Source organism: Notamacropus eugenii, chromosome 5, assembly GCF_028372415.1.
Source record: "Notamacropus eugenii isolate mMacEug1 chromosome 5, mMacEug1.pri_v2, whole genome shotgun sequence".
NCBI lineage: Eukaryota > Metazoa > Chordata > Mammalia > Diprotodontia > Macropodidae > Notamacropus > Notamacropus eugenii.
Window position 1 is genome coordinate 247,411,793 of NC_092876.1, and position 21,206 is coordinate 247,432,998.

At 39.8% G+C, this 21,206-nt stretch overlaps 1 protein-coding gene across 1 annotated transcript in view; it reads right to left on the reverse strand.

Moving 5' to 3' along the window:
- The window catches only part of FRZB (frizzled related protein), a 49,093-nt gene extending 28,448 nt beyond the window's left edge, over positions 1–20,645 (reverse strand). The window contains exons 1-2 of the mRNA XM_072612579.1: positions 19,283–20,645; positions 9,005–9,052 (exon numbers count right to left, since the gene is read on the reverse strand). Of these exons, the coding sequence (XP_072468680.1) occupies positions 9,005–9,052; positions 19,283–19,754 (520 nt within the window). The 5' untranslated portion in view covers positions 19,755–20,645. The remainder of the gene's footprint in view (positions 1–9,004; positions 9,053–19,282) is intronic.
- Between the last annotated feature and the right edge of the window lie 561 nt (positions 20,646–21,206).

The window sequence follows — 21,206 nt, forward strand, 5'->3', positions numbered from 1 at the left end:
TATCCTTTATTACTACTCCCAAACCTTCACAGTGAAAACTCCCAATCTCTCTGCTACTCAAGCAGGGGTTGGATCCCTCACAACAGTTATAACCTAACTACTGATGAGCAGTCACAGTAGCACCTACACAAGTGCCATTGGGAAAACTTCTTTCCTGCCATCCTCCAATCTATCTCAGCCCCAACACCCACCCCTAGTCATTACTTTGTGATTACAGGGTTCACTCTGTGCTCCTAGACTAGATGAGTAAGACCCTGCCCTTTCCTCAAAAAGGGTGAGATGCCCATGGTAACTAAGTATGGTCAGATCGCAAATTTGCATCTCAGACCTTATTATATTCTCTCCCCTTTCCCTCTTATGAGCTTCCTCGTCACTGCTGGAAGGACTGCCATCTTTCCAGTCATCCGGATTCACAATCTGGATGTGTCATCTTTATGTCATCTTTGACTCTTCGTTAAATGATTTGCCAAATCTTTTCATTTCTACCACCACAATCTTTCTCCAATCCACCTACTTGCTATTCACACAGCAACCATTGTAGTTCAGGGCCTCATCACCTCTTGCTCAGATTATTGCAACAGCTTCCTAATTAGTCTCCCTGCCTCATGTCTCCCCTCACCAATCCAATCACCACATAACTATCACAGTGATTTTCTTAAAACAGGAGTCTGATCTTTATACTCTCCTACTCAATAAACTCCAATGGCTCCCTGTTGACTCTAGAATAAAATTATTTCATTTAATTTTTATTTCATTCTTTTTTATTTCTAATTTTTGTATATTTCATAGCATACATAATTATCAGTACTTAATTTTTTAATTAAGCAATTAAATTTAATTAAGCAATTAAATCACTATTTAATTTTTAAAGAAGTAAATCTTCATAAAATTGAAGAGGATGCTCAAAAATAGTTTTCTGATAGGGGTACAGAATCAAAAAAGATTAAAAATCACTGGCCTTGTAGTACAGTCAGAGGATATGAGTTAAAATCTTGGCTTGAGGTTGGTTGAGGAAAATTGATGTTGTACTGTATTAGTTATTGTGACCCACCCTCTTTCTCATTTTGACTACCTCAAGAATGTGAAGACTTCCCCTGGCATAATGGGCAGATGAGAATAATTTCTTCCAATGGCCATAAATGTGGCTGAAGCAGGCTACTGTGGACTTCAATGACCCAGGAAGAGAGAGTCAGGTTGATGACTTTATGCAACTCTACCTCACTTAAATCCAACTCACGTGCAAGTGAAGACATCAGCCAGATGCCCCGGGTCCTCTTTGAAACTGAAGGACAAACAAGTTCTGCACCCCCCTTCCAACACAATGAAGTAATGGGGAGGAACATGATAGACTCACCAGCTGGAAGAATTTAAATATTTCATGGAAGTCTCATCCCCTTAATTGTGAGTCAAGAATGTAGAAAGCCTTACTAAATAGATCAGATACTAGGTGGAAATAAGTGGATATGGATCTATAAATAAGATTCAGTGGAGCTTGATCTACTGTGGCATCTTATGACAATTTTCTAAGTACCAGATCTCAATATTTCCATGGTTCCTTGTGACCAACAGAAGTATGTTGACTGCACAATCATACCAATCAATTTTTTGGTCATATCCAATTCTGCTGGACTCATCTAGATTTAGCCATAGCCCACCGCAACAGAGAGCCCTTAAGGCCTACCCCATGCCCATCTAGATTTTGATACAGCAAGGCTGCAAATGGTCCAGTGACCAGAGCAACAGCTATTCAAACCAGAATTCCCTTCCTGCATAAAACTTTTTTTAACCTGGAGAAATCTCAAGAAAAACTTATGAAGAACAAAAAGCAGAATTACTTCTCCAGCAAAGGTGAGCCACTGTGATTCAATTAAACAAGAACTTATCAAACATCTACTTTGTGTAAGGCACTGTTCTGGGTGCTAGGATTATAAAAAGAAAAGGAAAATAAATCGGTTCCTGTCCTCAAGGAGTTTACATTTTACTGGGAGCAAATAACAAGTAAACAGATAAGTATAAAGGTGATTATTGGAGACAAGAATAGCAGCAATAAAAATCTACACACAAGCTTGAAGATTGATCTTTCACCAGTTTTCCCTCCATAAGGATATGGGCTGCTTATTCAAGCTAGAAAAAGGAAAGGGACATAATTTAGAAGTAATATAAGCTATATAACTCATTTTCCCAGCATTTAATTCAAGAATTAATTAAATATTAATTTTTAAAAATTTCCTGAAATTATAAACTGGGGAAAAGTTTAAAATGAAATTTGTTTCATATTCATCGACATATGGAAAAAGGAACAGACCTGACAGGAAAGTCTAAAGTATTATACTAAGACTTAAAAATGCAAGGATAATATTTGCTCAATTTAGTTATAAAAGCAAACCTCCAACGATTTGATTCAGAGTAATTTGTAACTTTCAACAAGGAATTCTTATATTGAGAGGACTAATATTACATTAATAAGAAAAGGAAATTCAGTATTTTCCATTGGGATTTATGTTTTTGGCAAAGTAACAGCAAGCCTTTCAAAAGTATTCTGGTCATTTAGAATGTACACTATCCTAAGACAGGCTGTATAAGTTTGATAGCTTTCTTTCATGACTAAATGTTTCAGTCACCTTCCAAAAGTGTTGCTTAACAAAAAGGTAGAACGAACTCTAGAAAGTCAGTATGCCTTCTACCCAATGCCAAACATCCAAATGAAAACTGAAAAAGGTGCATTCCAACATCTAGAAATTTTGTCTATATCATACAACACAAAATACCAATGAATGTAATCTGGTTACATTTCTTATTTGTCATCCCAATGTTTGACATCATGGAGATCCAGTTACATCTTGTACTCAGGTTCTCAGAACTATATCACATAGGTGTATTTGGTTTTTTAAAATTTTAATGTAGTATATGATTTTTGTCTGAAGTGACAGGATGTCTATATAGGGGTCTTATCACTATCCTGCTCAGGAACCTTTAATCATTTCCTTTTTCCCATAAAGACAACTTCTTAACCTAGCATTCGGTCTTCCACAATCTAGATGCACCCTGCCTTTCTAGCCATATATGCCAGTACTCCCTTTCACAAATCCTTTATTTCAGCCAAAATTATGCATGTGCCATCATATGAATGTTATCTGTGCTATGCCTTCCTAACTCTATATTTCTGCCCAAGAAGCTCACAAGTTAAAGGTTTAATGATATGGCACACAAGTAAAAAGGCAAAATAAAAGGCATTTTAAAGATTATATTCATAGGACTATATGAATTTCAAGAAGGAAGTAATCATTTATTGCTCAAGGTGGGGAAAATCAGTGAAACCATCATGGAAGGGTAAGGGAAAGAAATAAACATTTGATAAGGCCCCTATTATTTTTACAAATATTTGATCCTCACAGCAATTCTGGAAGGTAGGTGCTACTATTATCCTCATTTTCAACTGAGAAAACTGAGGCATACAGAGGAGAAATGACTTGCCCAGGATCACAAAACTAGCAAGTGTCCAAGACTGAATTTCAACTTGGATCTAGAATAAGTGGCATTTGAGTTTAGCATTGAAGTTTAATGTAGATATGTAGACATGAAGAAGGTCACATGGGCAAAAATACATACAGAGTCAGGAAGGCACAGTACAAATAATTCATGCAATGGCACATGCATCATTTTGGCTGAAATATAGGATTTGCAGAAGGAAGTGCTAGGGTACGTGGCAAGAAAGGCGGGCTGCATCTAGGTCATGGAAGACCGAATGCCAAGCTAAGAAGCTATCCTTATCAGAAGGAGGAAGTGTGATAAGATCACAGCGTTCCTTCAGGAATATTAATCTGGCAATTAATAATGGGGTAGCATAGGGAGAGATTAGAGTATAGGAAACCAGGTAAGAAGCTACCACCATAGTCCGGGCAGTAGGTGATAAGAGAAGAATGAAAGCGTAGAACTTAAGCAATGTTCACATTTAGTGAAAGGAATAAGGTTAAGAGGATTCAGCAAAGAAAGCAGGCTTGGTTGAAGAGGTAGGAGGAGAACCAGGACAAGACAGTGTCACAAAGCCAGAGCTAAGAGTGAGTAGAGGACAAGTCTAGGATGTCATCTGCCACAGAGATTAGACAGAAGATGAGCACTGAGAAAATACTTGATCCTTGGATCACAACCATCTTGTTTAGTCATGGCTGACTCTTTGTGACACAGTTTGGGGTTTTCTTGGCAGAGATACTGGAGTAGTTTGCCATTTCCTTCTCCAGCTCATTTTACAGATGAGGAAACTGAGGCAAACAGGGTTAAGTGACTTGCCCAGGGTCACACACCTGTTAAGTGTCTGAGGTCAGATTTGAACTTAGGGTCTCCTGGCTCCAAGGTAGGCTCTCTATCCACCATGCCACCTAGCTGCCCATTCACAACCATAATCTTGATGTTAACTGTATTTGTTAATTATCATGAAATTGGTTCTTCTTTCAAAGGAGGAAAAATTTGCCTAAGTTACTTGGAGGAGATGGTCACCAAGTACTTGCACCAAAGAGAGAGAGAGAGAGATAATGAATACCTTCCCTATAAAGGAATAGTCTTGTCAGTCAGCTATCATTAATAAATCACCTACTATGGGTCAGGCATTATGCTAATTGCTGGGAATAAGAAGAAATGCAAAAGACAATCCCTCCTCTCAAGGAGCTCATCGTTTAAGGGACTGTGTGGGAGCTGCTACGCCCACCAAAGTCAGCAGCATGTATTACAAAAGAGGTAGTAACCATGTAGAGCTATACAACAGGAAGGTAACTAGAGATAACTAGACCTGCAGCAAATTCAGTTGCTCTCAGAGGTCACAGAGGTGGTACAGGGGGCAATCCTGTCATTAGCGCAATTGATCTAGGAGAATGAATCACCTATGCCACTGTAGGGGTGAGCAGGGAGTGGAAGAGATAGAGATGGGTCTCAGGAGGGATTGTATGAGTGAGAGAGAGAGAGAGAGGGAGGGGAGGGGAAAGGAGGGAAGGAAAGGGAAGGGGAGGGAAGGGAAGAGGAAGGGAGGGAAGGAAAGGGGAGGGGAGGGAAGGGAAGAGGAAGGGAGGGAAGGAAAGGGGAGGGGAGGGAAGGGAAGAGGAAAGGAGGGAAGGAAAGGGGAGGGGAGGGAAGGGAAGAGGAAGGGAGGGAAGGAAAGGGGAGGGAAGGGGAGACAGCAATAGATTTGAAGTCACAATTGCTGAGTTATGTGGCCTCAAGAAAATCACTTCACTTTTATGAACCTCAGTTTACTCATCTGTAAAATGAAGGGGTTCAGTTAGCTCAGGGGTTCTTAACTGTTTTATGTCATGGGCTCTTTGGCAGCTTGAAGCCTTTGGACCCTTTCTGAGGCAGCTAGGTGGCACAGTGCATAGAGTGCTGGGCCTGAAGTTTTAGGAAGTCCTGAGTTCAAATCTCATGGAAACAAAAAACATGAACTTGGACAGACTTCAAGAGACAGAAGATAGAAGGGCTTGGTGTGCTATAGTCCATAGAGTCACAAAGAATCATATGTGAACGAGTGTCTGAACAACCACAAAAACGAATTCCAATCTTGTTTCAGACACTTACTGGTCAAGTGACCTGAAGCAAGTAATTTAGCATTTCTCAGCCTCACTTTAGCGAGGATACATAAACAAAATCTGCCTCCCAGGGTGGTTGTGAGGACCAAATGAAGGAATATTTATAAAGCACTTAGCCTAGTACCTGGCACACAGTAAGCATTAACTAAATGCCTGTTCCCCTTCCCTTTCTCAGAATATACTTGGTTACGTCTTCATAGCTGAAGGAAATGTGAACTTTTCAGCCAAGAGGTTAGTGGAAATAAAGAATTTTTTTTTCCATTTAAGTTCACAGACTCTATGAAATCAACCCCAAATGGGTTCCAGGTTAAAAACCTTTGAATGAGTTGTTCTCCAAGGCCCTTGTCTGTATATCCAGTGAGTACTGCATCTATGGCATAAAACAAAGATTCTCATTGCTTTATCACCTAGAGAGTACCTATTCCTTATTGTGACGGTGATATAGAACACTTCTTAAATTTTGTTTTAACTCACAAATACAAAACAGTACAGGCCCATTACTCAAAAACACAGGTATTCATTAAATTTAGGGTCAACTGAAAAGTGAGCCCCCTTTTCTCTTTTAATTCTCCCTAAAGACATTACTGCATTTTTTGTCAGGCATCTGAATGTGGATAAAATATAACTTAACCAAGAGTGCGAAGGAAGGTCTAATTCTAGAACTCTCTATGAAGACAATTGAACTCTTTAGAATTAAATGAAAAAAGAAAGGGCTCGTATGGATTCCACTATTTTTACAGCTTCGATATTTCCTGTTTCATCACAACCATGTTGGCCTGTTTCCTTACTCCCCAGAGCTTAATCTGAATGAAGTTCAGATTTTCTTTGAATGCAGTTCAGTTTCAAATATTCTTGTTAAGAACATGTGAACGTGTCCCCATGAAATTTCATGACCAAGATGGAGAGAAGTTTGTTTGTCTTTAATCACTTGCATTTCATCAGGGACCAAGGATAACGTTATAAATCCAGAACAGTAAACACAGAGAGACGCAGTCTGCATTTGGGCTTGTTTCAGCCACTGTGCAGCCTTTACAGGTTGACATAGTATGGTGCCAGTGATTCAGATCCTTTAAAAAAAATGTTGGACTGTTACAGGAGATATATATGTTGGACTGCTGCTTTGTCACCGTGGTTATGCCTATGTGCTTGGCTGCAGGATCACTCTGAGACCCATTCCAACCATAACTTCAGGTCAAACAGATTGGTGCAGTCCACAGGAGAGGTATTATGGCCAGTGACAGGAGCAGTGCCTTTGGAGCCTTTTTCCTCAACTGAATTCAATTAAAGGAACATTTATTAAAGCATCATATTAGCTCCTGCTCCCCCTTACCTCTTGGCTAGAGGCTGGTAGGGTGCCCTTCATGCCTGCTTTCCTTTCACCCACCCCTCCCCTGACTCTTGAGCTATCCAGACCCCATAGGTAACCCAGGAGGCAAGAGCTGACCCTAAGCAACTTGGACCCCAAGCTCTGAAGGAGGCAAGTGGGAGGAGAGTCACAGCTGCTCACCCCTTTTCACACTGAGTAGAGAGTTATTAGCTAAAGCTTTCAAGAAAGGAAGGCCCACCAGCCCTTACCATTTGCTTGCCAGTTTGTCCTAAGGTGCACCAACTCTTACCATCTGCCCTGCTGCTACTTCCCACCCCAGAACCTCTCCCTTCATTACCATTTCATCTGCTGATGCATCTTGAGGACCCCAAAACCTTGCCATCTGCAATGTCAGTGAAAGACCTTAGGACTTCCAGGCCTTTCTGACCACTCTGCAGCTAAACTCTCTTATGTATTGTCTCCTCCAATCAGAGTATAAGCTCCTTGAGAATAGGAATTGTTTCCTTTTTCCTTCTGTAACTCCAGCATTTTAAGTCTTTTCTCATTCATTCATTTATTCACTCACCTGCTAGGTGCTAAGCATACAAAGAATAAAAAATGAAACCATCTTTATCCTCCAGGATATTACATTTCACTGGAGGAAAACAACATGAACACAGATAAATAAATACAAAGTTATTTTTTATCAGATGAGGGGAGTCCTTTATGTTAACATATAAAGAGATGGCTTATCTGGTCTTAGGCGTTTTCACCAAATCTTTGGGCCTTTTTTTCCCCAGAGTTCTACTTCTCTCCCCACACCCTCCACCCCCACTCCAGAACAAAAGTGTACAGGAAAAAACAAAATAGTTTTTTTTAAAAAAGCTGAGAATACTCTTTGTTCTTTTATATGCCAAAACTCAGCATTAGCTCTTTCAACAAGAATCTGTCCTCAATAAATTCCAAGACCATCTTGGAGGCAATTCCAATCACTGGAAACCAATCAAGAGTTTTGCCACTTTTTAGCAATGTGAATGCACATATGCATACACTTTAGGGGAAAAAAGTTATACTAATTAATTGGTGGGGGAGAACTCCCCTGAAAACACCCCTACCTCATAGTGTCATTTTGAAGAAACTTATGATAGCTTATATATATTAAACATTTTATATATGTTATCCTCACAATGATCCTATGGTAGACAGCAATGAAAGTATTATTAAATCTATTTTGCAGGTGTCTAAACCGTGGCTAAGTGAGGTTACATACTGTTGTGGTAGAGCCAGGACTTGATCTCAGGGCTGCTGACTCCATTTGTTCTGCTTATGCAATTATATGACACTATCTCTTTATTCTCTATCTAGAACTATTAAGTTGAGGATAGGCATACAGGCAAGTGAAGAAACTTCCAGTCTTGGAGTCTAAAAGACTCCAGTTCTGCTTCTGACACACACTAGTCACAAATAAATTCATTAATCTTTAGGTGCCCCTAGTCAATTCTCTGAGAAAGATGATGACCTGCATCAGTGAAAGAAATTTCCACACCAGGTGTTCCATACCCTGATGAAATGACAAGTCTGAATTCCTCCCCACCCCACAACATGCAACCTACAGAGTCCTGTCAGTATTGGCCACTCCAATAATATTACCATGTAGTCAAAAGATATTAATTGCTTTGTTAAAAAAAAAATTCATTGATGTCCTACTTCCAGGCATGTCCTAATGCTGACCATGATGATCTTTGTCTTCCAACCAGGTTAGGGCTTTAAAAAAAAGAGCCCATGGAAATCCAAATATATTCTCAAGACAAAATAATGTTAAATGGTTTATCATTTAAAATGCAATTGTGCCATACAGCTCTTTAAGGAGAGGATGAAACATGCCATTAAAACAAGGACATTTGATGTAAACCCTCCCACCCCAACCTTCCATAGACTTGGCCTCAGACTACTCAAGCCCAGAGTTGCAAGGTTAGCAAACTCTTGGCCATTTCACACAGTATATTTTTGGCTTCAATAAAAATGACTCTTTGAAAAAAAAGAGAATTCACTTATTTTTGATGTTGTTAGTCAAAAGAAAAATTAATAGATCAGAATGCAAGTGTTCAATAGATAAGTTACTCACCACTGCTGGCACCTCTACAGTTTCCGTTGCTAGAATCCATAGGAAAATCTGAAATTGATTCACAAAACATGTAAAGAATTATTAGCATATTTGTTTTTAGAATGTTGATACAAACCTACAAATATTGATTAATGTGAAAGATAGGGCCAAAGTTGAATGTTTAAGTGATGAGATTCTCAACAGAATTCTCAACAGAAATTAAGAAATTCAGAAGAGGGGAAGAGAATGAGTTCTCTTGTAGACATAATGCGTTTGAAACATCTATAAGAATTACTTTTAAATAGGCACTTCATATTGTGGGTCTGGAACTCAAGAGAAAGATTAGATAGATGGATGGATAGATAGATCTGGGCCCATAAATCATTAGAAACAAGAGAATGTGCAAAGAGAAGGCCTAGGGATATACCCACAGGTATGGTGATCCAGGAAAGGAGATTTGGAAGGAGTAGTCCAGTAGGTAGGAGATGAGCCAAATGAGAGCAGAAAGGAGAGAGTAAGTGTCAGGAAAGGATGATCAGTAGTGTTCAGTGTGTAGAAAGATCAGGAATGATGGAGACTGGTGAAAGACCATAAAATTTGGCAATTAAGAGATCACTGGAATAAAGTTTCAACTAAAAAAGGAGTCAAGGATGGGGAAGTTGGGAACCTGGAAGCTAAGAATGATGGTGGTGCTTTATAGGAAAATGGGGATATTCAGAAGAGGGTGGGTTTTGTTTTTTGGTGGTTTTGACTGGAGCGGGGGTGTGGGGTGAGGTGGGGGAAGAGATAATGTAATTACAATCCATTCACTCCTGCTTATCTTGTGTATTCTCATAAAAAAAAAAATTGCAAGCGAGAGAGGGGAGATGCTTCTTCCAACATCAGAAATGCTTATATTCAAATGTAAATAGCCAAAAAATATTTATCAAGCACTACAGGCTAGGAACTGTGCTAAGTCCTGAGGAAGGGAGCAAAGGGAAAGAAAGGAAAAAGGGAAAAAAAAACAGAACAAAATCACAAAACTTTCTTTCAAACCCCAAAATAGATGAGTTTAGGACTAACCTTTTATCAAGGATAAAAAAGGATATCCTCATATCAAGACTGTTTCTTTGTTCCCTTGGCACAAATAAATGAAAACTGACTTTCCTCTATGAATGAAAAGGAACAATTAATATAGTAAACATTTATAAATGTCTCCTATGTTATGAAGCATACTGTCCAAGAATCTGGGAGTACAAAGACAAAAGTAAAAATCCCTTTCCCTTACACCCTAGGGGGGAGGAAAGGATTCAGTATGTACAAGGCAAAGTACATAAAAGTAAGTTGGTGACAGAGAAATACATCAACAAATAGGAGGAAAAGGAGAAGCTTTCAGAGGTACATTGGCCCTTGAATGAAGATTCTGAAAGACTAGATTCAACAAACGTGTTACCATGTGCTAGGCATGGAAGAGACAAAGACAAAACAAAATTCAATTCCTGTTTATCGGAACTTACCACCTTCTGCTGGGGGCTGCAACACACAGAGATGAGTAAACATAAGTTATAATTTTGGGAAATCAGGGGGTGCAGTGGATAGAGTGCCAGGCCTGGAGTCAGGAAGAATTATATTCCTGAGTTCAAATCTCAGACACTTGCTAGCTGTATGACCCTGGGCAAGTCACTTAACTCCTATTTGCCTCAGTTTCCTCAACTGTAAAATGAGCTGGAAAAGGAAATGGCAAAGTACTCCAATGTCTTTGCTAAGAAAACCCCAAATGAGATCACAAAGAGTCAGACACAACTGAAAAAGATAATAATTATTGTTCTAATTCATTATTAGAATGTAGTTGATATCTTCATGAATGAAATTTCATTTTTTACCAGGCTCCACTGTTCCTCACTGCTTCTCAGTCCCAGATTAAAATAGTTTTAGGGTACAACTATGTGGTATACAAGAGTCAAAGGTCCTGAATTCAAATCCCAGTTTTACTTAGTACTTCCAGAAACCTGAGCAAGTTCCTTTACTTTTATAGACCTTGGTTTCCTCATCTCTCAAAAGAGGGTTTTAGATCTCGAAGTTCTCCCCATTTCTTAACTTAGCAGCCTATGCAAAGAATTATCTATAAATAAAACTGAACATATCATATTGATATAGAATATTAACAACTATTTTCCTTTTATATCATCCAAAGTAATTTATAATTTCTCAAAAGGTGAAGTAATAAAGTCAATTTTTCTCGAGTCTTAAATTTTCCATTTCTTTAGATCATCCCATTCCCCCTTTACAACCCTGTGTATCACACTAAGTAATTCTTCCTTCTTGGTATTTATTCCCTCAAATATTTGTAAACTAGAGCTAAAGAAAAGGCTCTCTGTTCTTCCTAAAGGAGAGAAATGATTCCACAGAAGCTCATACATGTGAAAGTTGGCTTCCCTTAGGTTCTGCCAAGATTGGGAAGACCCTGAGTAATCACTTGAGCAAGAGATTTAGTAACATAAGTTAGGGTGGTCAAGGAAGTCCAACACAATGGACAAATGAGTAAAGAACCTCTGGCAAACCCAGTGGCATACTATGTAAATCTCTATTAAATATCAGCATAACATAGTATATATACTTTGTTTCAATGTTTCTGAGATAAAGCAAACTGCCTTTAAGAGATTGTCTTGAGTCTGAGATTCATACTACCTTTAAAAGTAATATTCAGATTGTTAGTTCTAAAACAAAAATAAGGTCTGCCTTTCCACTTAACATTTCATTTGTGAGGCATGTTTCTGAACAGTTTCAGATTATATCTACATAATACCAACACAACCGATTGAAAAAGAAAGATTCAGATCTAACTTGTAGTCTTATCTACATGACAACAAACATTTGGTTCGGGTGAATTTTTCACTGACTCTATACACTGAGTGGGAAGAATAAATCACTTACACTGTCAATAATGCACAAAGATAGTCTTAGAATAAGTGCTTGACTGGAAGAAATTTAATATCAATCCTACCATCACGAACTAATTTTTTAATTAGTGATAAGATTTAAAGATTCTCTGTACTAAAGTGATCAGTTTTGTCCATTTTGAGGTAGTCCTGATTTTTTTTCTAACCTGTAAAGTTTAGATTCTAAGAAAGGTAATTTTCCAAAATGGGTAATACCAAATGATCCTTGGCATAAGAGGCAACTAGGTGGTTCAGTGGGTAGGGCACCAGGCTTAGAGTCAGAAAGACCTAAATTTTAATGTAGCCTCAGACGTTTACTAGCTGTGTGACCCTAGGCAAGTCACTTAACCTCTCCTGCCTCAATTTCCTCAACTTTAAAATGGGGATATGTAATGTTAATGAAAGTTAAAGATCTTCCCCCCATTAATAGGCCTCAGGTGGAGCCCATTAAGGGTAGCTTAATTAGGGGAGGCTTGTTTTATAGGAAGTCCCACACCTTTTGTTAATTGATAATGAGGCACTGGGTCACTGAGGGTCATGCCCTCCAGCTCTGAAAAGTGTATATTATATATACTCTCAGGTAAGGTTTTGCTTTGGGGCTTACTCTTTGGAATAAGGTTCGTGTGCCAGATGAGACTCTAGATAACCATTAAGAAGCCCCCCAGCTTTGACAACCCAGAAGTTGGTGCTTCTGTCTCTGGTAACTGTGTATGTATGTAATGGTCAGACAGCTGGATCTGTCTGTTGATTTGTGACGTCAGTATTGCTTATGGTCAGATAGTTACAAGCCCTGTCTGTTGGTCTTTATTTCTCCATTTGTATTTCCTCTGTGGGTATATATGATTAAAGAAGATTGTCGACTCTTCAAAAGTTGCTTTCCTTTTAGAAAAGCAGATCTAAGAACCTGTGCCAGCAAACCATCCTGGATGTGTCAGGGTCCTTCCTGCTACAGGATAACAGAATCTACTTCCCAGGGCTGTTATGAGAATCAGATGAGATCATATTTGCAAAGCACTTTGCAACCTTAAAATGCTATATAAATGCCAGCTATAAGGAAATGTCTAGTATTAAGACAAAGACTAGACAAATCAAGACACAGGGCAAAGACATTTCTTACAACTGCAAGCCCAAAAGTATAGAAATTATTTCATGGACTGCCATAAGCAAACCAATCTGGGAAAGGGAAAAAGCATTTATGCAGTGCCTATTATTTGCCATGCATTATGCCAAACACTTTCCCCTAAGGTCATTTGATGTTATTATGTCATTTGATCCTTACAACAATTCTAGAAGGGAGATTCTATTATTAGCTCCATTTTACGACTGAGGAACCTTAGACAAACAGAAGTTAAGTGACTTGCCCAGGGTCACACAGTAAGTATCTGAGACAGGATTTGAACTCAAGTCTTCCTGCCTCTAGGCCCAGCATTTTATCCATATGCCACCAGCTATCCTGAATCTGATTTGTGTGCTTTTAAAATTACAATTTCTAAGTTTAATCAAAAGGCACTGAGATTTAACTAATGGTGAAGTGGCCTTGAATGAGAAAGACTCAGGCTCAAATCCTACTTATAAGACATACCAGTTCTGTGACCCTTGCAAGTTGCTCAGACTCTCTGTGTCCTAGACAACTCTCCAAAACTATACACTACAGAGTATGAGCCCATGTGAATTAGTTTGAGTTTCCTTCGTGGACATTCCTATACCAGTGAAATCATAGTTCCCCTAAAAAGGGGAGGCAGGGGACAAACTTTTAGGGAAGGGAATGAACATTTTTTAAGTGCTTCATGTGTACTAAGATCTATGCAAGCACTTTTATAAATATTATTTTATTTGATTCTCACAACAATCCCAAGAGGTAGTTACTATTATTATCTTAATTTTATAAGAAATGAGGCAGAGGTTAAGTGACTTGCCCAAGATCACACAGCTAGTAAGAATCTGAGGCCACATATGAACTCAAGTCTTCCTGGCTCCAGGCCCAGTTTTCTATCCACTGTACCATCTAGTTATTTAAAAAAAAAAAAAAGATTTAATAGAGGTGAAAGCACAGAAATTATTGTTCTTTGTGGAACAAATCAGGACCAGGTCTCCTCAGGGTGGCACTGGACCCCAAATACAGGGGGAGGCAGATTTTTAGGCATTAAAAAAAGCAATTAGCAGTGTATAAACCAGGATACAAGATGATATAATTTGATTTCTAACTAAAGGAAAAATTAGGGATTTTCCAAGTTGGGAGGGGAAGACCGAACAAGTGATATTCCCTGAAATCAGAAAAAGAGGTGTCCCACTCCCCACCAAATGTCTGTTTTCAATCCAAGGCACAAGGAAATAATAACTGATAAGCATGGGATCAGTTTTCAGATAAGACATATGAGTTGCTTGAGATGAGTAAATGTGAGAAAACTCCTTCTGTCAGTCTTTGGATCTGACTGGGTTTCTGGTCAGCTTTATCTAGGTCCTTAGGTAAGGGTCTCTAAGCAACAAGTAGAGGCGGTCCAGCTTCCGAGACATGCAGGGCTAGGTTCAAGGTTCAAACAGTGAAATAAAATTTTCTCACAATTCCCATAATTGAATAAAGTTTTCTCACAAGATAGAAATTGGACTAGATCCATAATTGAATAGAAAGGAAACTGCTCTAGATCCAGAACTGAATCACAAGATGGAGTCAGTGTAATTCACTCAATTCCCATAATTCCATCTGTAGCTTGACTGTTGTTCCCAAGTTTTTTCAGTCATGTCCAATTTTCTGTGACCCCATTTAAAGTTTTTTTGGCAAAGATACCAGAGTGGTTTGCCATGTCCTTCTCCAGTTCATTTTATAGATGAGGTACTAAGGCAAATAGGGTTGAGTGACTTGCCCAGGGTCAAACAGCTACTACGGTTCTGAGGCTACATTTGAACTCAGGTCCTCTTTACTCCAATGCTTGCACTCTATCCACTTCAACACCTTGCAGCAGTTTAAGTACAGCTTTGTAAAGCAGAGCCCTGGTCCTAGCATGGGACCTTCTATTTAAAAGTACCTACTAATTCAGCTAATTTGAAGATAGAGGACATTTAATGACAAGGGAACTTCCTGGACTAGAATTTCTCTGTGTCCCTCATCTGACTACAGTATAAGGTTCAGGCTTGGGCCCATGATGTAAAGACTATCTTCCTAAAACGATAATTCTAACAATAGCAGGTCACCTCTCCCTTTCCCCTTTGTTCTGGGGACAATGGAGAAAATGAGATGAGCTAAATCCACCTGACCCTTGATCCCTCCCACTAGGGCAGACCCAGTCTAGCACACTACCATCCTATCCCAAGCTAGCTAGTTGGAAAGGCAACCAATTTATACCGAATACCATGACTCAGTCCTGGTATTTTGGAGAGCCAGGCTGTATCATTTTATTATCTAAAAAATGATCTCTTCTGGCACGTTACATAGTAACTTAAAAGTATGACTAGAGTCATAGCTCACAAAAGTCCTCAGAGTAGTTTATCCACTTTGGCTGTTAAAGAATTCAGCTGAATTATCATCATAATTTGGAGATGCTGTCCTGATAAAATAAAGGATCAGTCTTAGAGTCACAAAGACCTGGATTCAAGTCTCTGTTCTGACACACACTGGCAATGTGACTATAGGAAAGTCATTGTAATTTCTGTAATTCATGTGGTTCTCTAAAACTAAACCTTAAAGAAGAGTTCTTAATATGTGACAAGTGGAAGGAGTTTCCATGCCTTGAGTTCTCCTACTGATGAAATCCCACGTTTCCACCCTACTTCCTTCCTGGCTGCCCCCAAATCATAGGGATTTCTGAACAAATGTAGAATGGCAGTCAGTGTTAACAATGAGCCACAGCAAATAAGAATGTTCCCTCTTAAGAAATCACAATCCAATATACACCCAAAACATACCTGAGTTGTCTACTGACATGAACCTTTTTTCATTCCAATGGCAGGAATGGTCTTTTGTGGTTGTTGTTGAAGGAATTTTTTTTTCAGTTGAGTAGCTAACTCAAAATACATATTAAATGAAAGCCTAAACCAAAACAAACAAACCCTACTCCAGATTTAACTGGTAAAGTTCCCCTCAGAAAAATAAAAAAGTGAAATAGGAAGAGATAAGAGATATTTATATGCCTTTTACAATTAATGTGAATAGTGTCAGGGACTCCAAATGTATTCAAGATTCAATAAAACAAGTATTTCATCAATGGAGGGAGCTGAATTTTCAATGCCAAATCACTAGATGGGATCTTCCTAAGAATCTGTGGTGCTCTGGTATTATATTACCTTAAAGGAAAAAACAAAGGGATTTTTAAAAGAATTAAAGTTCAGTCACTTGATTCTGGCCTCACTTGTTAAGTGCAATGAGATCCTCAAATAAAGACTTTGTTGTTGCAATGCATGAATGTGTGCTTGCACACACAAGTACATGCACTCAAGCACCTGCCTTTCTGTTTTTCTTACTCTCCTTCCAGACTTTTCTTTTTTTCTATTAAGGAGGGGGTGATAAGAATCATGAGTATTATAGCATTTGGCGGGGGGGAAGCTTGGAAATCAGGTTCCCACTGACAGAAAGAATATTTTCATGCATCTCACCCTGGAATCATTCAATGAGGTTATTGTGCTACATTTGGTTTGGTCTTCAGCAATAGGTAACTTGGGGGCAGTTTTACTGAAACTGCCTCTCTTCAAAGGGATTGCTTTGAGAAGCTCTTGATCTGGCCAAGCCACCTTCAGGTCAGATCTCTCTATAAGGTCATTTTTAAAGCCCCACAGCTCCTGTGAGGGAAGAGCTTACAAACACACTGCAATGGGAGCCATTGCCACCACCCTGTCCTCAAACACTGTCTTTAAAGGGTTCTAAATGATTGATAGGCCAAGACAAATTCTGCTGTAGACTTCTCTACAGACTGTCTCTATGATGAATACACAAGACTACTATTTGAGCAGAGAGCAAGTTAGGTCGAAAAAAGCCTTGTTGTGTTATATAGTTGCTCTTGGTTCCATATCAGAACAACTTACATTTCTGTAGCACTTCAAACTTACAAAACTTTGCCCACAATCACAATGTACAGTAGATAGTACAAGTATTATTATGGTCTCATTCTATGAAAGACATGGAAATCTATTTCAATGACAGGATTTGAACCCCAGTCTCCTCAGCTTAAGCTTAGTGCCCATTCCCCTACACCACACTGCTATGCCAAAGGGAGAAAAAAAATTTCAGAAAACATGTTAATGATGGACGGATAGAGACTGAACCTGGGATTTCATTGGTATAGGGAACTTGAAAGTAAGGCCTCCTGTTACTAGCGAAGGCCAGAGAGAACCTCCTGAAGCACTTCCTAGTGACAAAGCAACTTTGCCAAGGGTCATATGACCAGTATGTCAGAGGCATGACTTGACTATGCCAAGTTACCTCTCAAAGATAATAAAAGATGGTGAAGCATGGTGGAGAAGGGGGGATAGAGGGCAGGAATCACAGAAATTTTTATTGAGTGCTTCAGTAGCTAAAGCTTTATAAGTACTACCACCAAAAAGCAATTTTATGATTTCCCTCTTTCTGATTACCTGAGGCTGGGTGAGCCAATATGCATAGAAATTAGGAAAAGAAAACAAAATGAGAGTAAAAGATGGTCCGTAAGTTTTCTAAAGACAATGTCCTGATCATCACTAGTTATCTGTAGCTAGTTACATATTGAAGGCAAGAGTAGAAGAGGAAAAATAGCATTTTTTAAAGTGAAAAGTAACAGAGAAGGCAACAAATAGGAGCATTTAGAAATGAAAAGAGTTCATCTGAAACGTGAGGGCAAAGTTTTTTGGGTTTGTTTTTTTAAATGGCTCTAAAGTACTGAGTTAACTTTTAAAATTGACGAAGGATAAAATGAGAAGTCTGAGTTAGATGGTAGGAAGGAGTTTTAGTTAGATTAAACAGACCAGAGCGAATTTGTTTCATTAGGATATTAGACCTTATGGAGAGCATAATTGGAAGGAAATGTAAAGGGCAAACAATGATTGGCTCCATTCTGTATAGAGCCACAACAAAGTTTTATGGGCAAGTGTGGGCAAGGCAAGATAGAAGCAAATGGGGAGTTAAAGGGATTAGGTTGCCTGGAGGGAAAGGATAAAATGAAAGTATAAAAAGGTCAGGCTGCTTGGACAGTGGAGGTAAATGTTGAATGATGAAGGAAAGGTAAGAATACCAGATGAAGAATGAGATTAAGAATAAAATTATTCTTAGTGAGGGCATAATCATCAAAGACTTTATAAAGTTCTTTGCAAATTTTTAAGTTTAATTTAATTATTTAATTTAATTTAATATTTAATTTAAATATAAACATCAGCTATTATTATTATTATTATCCAAAAACTTTTCCAGTTGACTTTAAAGTAGGCATTAAAAAAAAAAAGATTAAGTAATGAGACAGAAGAAAAGTAGAAATTCACCAACAGTGCACAGCAGTTTTTTTATAACAGTTTCCAGCATGGACTGAAGAACTATTTATCTCAGAGAAGCTAGAGAGGGAATTTAAGGTAAAGACAGTTGCCCAGATTAGAATTTGGCCAGTACACTGCAGTTACAATCTATGCATTGTAGCAAGGTTACATAAAAAGTGGCTGCAGGAGGAAAAGAGCCCAGTTCTGTTTTACCCAAACGTCACAACAGAAAGTTTAAAAGAAGGTGCTTTCTCTCCAACAAGATACTTGAGAGTCTGTATTTTAGCCTGTGTAGGGAACTTTCTGGAGCAACCCAGATCACAACTCATTTCTTACTTAATACCTGGGTCCTAGGGAATTGCTTGAGGAACATAGAGATGTACCAACACTACACAGCCAGTAAATATGAGAGGTAGATTGGAACCTGGGACCTCGTAATTCCAAACCATAATGCTATCTAGAACTCGATGCTGCCTAAAGAGACACAAAGTGAATAAATGAAGTTATCCAGAAACCTGGGAAGGCGGCTTTGTTGTGGAAGATGAGGAATGACTCAAAGAAATGTTCAGAGAAATACAGCCTAGTCAAAGGAGAAGCTTGCTGGTATAGGTAAAGTGTCCTTCCTTTGAGTTCATGAGAGGTAGAAAGTGAGGGGTTACTTAAGTGTCCATTAGATATTTAATATGAAAGGAATGGATGGAGTATTAAGGGAATGAGGGATCATATATCGGAGTAAGGAGCATCAGTGTGAAAGGGTAGTGAATCAAGAAGGATTCTTGCTGGGTGCAGAAATGATTAAGGGTATGAATATCATTCTGAAATAGGAGATTAGATCAAAAGGGGCACGGTAAAGTGAGATGGGGTGAAGGCAAGGAACCAGGACTACAAGTGGAATAGGATCCAAGAGGGGAAAGGGTTATTTAGCAGGGGTAGGGAAAGATCCAACACTCACCAGCTCCATCAGCAGTGACTATGGCCTCAGGAGAGATGCAGACACCCCTATCATAGACGGGTAGTTCTTCACAGGCCAAGCTCTCTGGCCACGAGTGGCGGTATTTGATGAGGACGGGCTCGCACCCCTGCCGAGCTCTCTCACACACAGACTTGCAAGGCTTGATGGGCTCGTGCTGGAAGTCAATAGTACAGATGGGCGCATACATGGCACAGAGGAAGAACAGTAGGTCTGGGCTGCATCGGGTTCCCAGCAGGCCTTCAAATTGTTCGATGGCCAAGATGGCATTCGCCTGGGTGCTGTGGTGCAGGTGGTTGGGCATCTTAGTCATGTTCCAGGGTAGGGACTTGCACAGGGGGATACGCACAGGTTCACAGGCTGCGCTCTGGGCTCCGGGCACCTGGCTAAGGAAGATGCCTGCCATGGCAAACAGAAGCAGCAGCAGCATCTCTCCGGAGCTGCAGTCAACCATAATCCCGGTAGAATGGGACAGAGAGACTAGAAAGCTAAAGGAGGCGGAGAAACCCTTTCTTTCCTCCTTTCTCAATGACCAGGGAGTTTCTTCCCTCGGAGCAGTCTTCCAGCCTTTCTTGGATCAGATTCCCCTACTAGTGTCCTACAGGCTTCTCACAGAAGTCCCTGCTGGGGCGGCTGCTGCTGCTCTCAGTTCTCACCAGCATCTATTCATTCCCCTTCTCTCAGGCAGATAAATCAGAAGAGAGGAAAACAAGAAAAAAATAAACCAGCACAAAAGTGGAATTCAGCTGTTTGTGGTGGGAGGTGCAGGTCCACTGTATCCCAGAAAGCAGCTAAAAGAAGCATGAAATTCTCCAAAGAAAGAAAAGAGGAGGAAAGGGGAGAAAGCAAGAAGGTGGGGGAGGGGAAAAGTGGGGGAGGGGGGAAAGGGAGAAAAGAAAAGTGGGGAGAAAATGCCTTATTGCCAAAGATGCTAGTAAGAGTCTGTAAATCTTGAAGTTTAGTGGTGGAGGGAGAGGGTGCGCAGGCACTGAATTTCTGAGGAGTGCTGTGGCTGCTAGGAGGTACAGGACCAGCTTTGAAATGAGGTCTGTGCTTCCAACCCAGCTCCTTTTCACGTTCGCACCTCATGGCCAAAGAGGGAGCTCCTCCTCCTGCCGGAGTCCCAGCCCTCCCCAGCCTTCTCCTCTTCTCAGAAAAGAGGGGGAGGGAAGAGAAGGTGATGGGGGCCGTTAGGGAGAGGGGGATGCAGATGGGTATGGGGGAGGGGAAACTGCAGAGCTGAGCAGAGGAGATGACCTGAGGCAGCGTTGACTTAGTTCCTATATGAGACTCCCTCAACCCCTTCCTCCTGCTTAGTCCTGTGGAAAGCTGCAGCCCCACACTCTCTCACTTTAATCACTGTTTCTGTAGAGTGTTAAAACTTGTGGCAAAAAAAAGTAGAAAGCTACTGGAGAGTCATCTTAAAAGTCGAAGGTAGCAGACAACTTTAAAACAGCGATGGTGCGACTGGGTGGCTGTTTGAACGTAAACCTAGCAGTCCAGAGCATCATTTTAAAATGAGCACTTGGGATGGGAAGCGGTTATTCTGCAAGATGCAGCAGCAAGAAAATCTTACCCATAAAGATATTACCCAGGACACAAGGAGCAGCTTTCCTACTGATTTCAATCTGCAATATGTAATTATAACTTCTCTTTGCCTTCCGAGCACCGGTGAAAGAAACCAGACAGTTCCACCAAACCACTTGGGAATTTTGCTTAATTGTTTCTGATTTTACTCTTTCAAATAAAATGGCTGTTATTATCAAATGTTTCTGCCTACCTCCTTCCCCTAGCCCTTTAAAGAAATCTATGGGAAAATTGCACCATGCTGGAAAAAAAAAAGCCCTTCCCTCCACTAACCTCCACCCCCCCTCCACCCACATGAATTCAATCTAGAGGAGAAAAT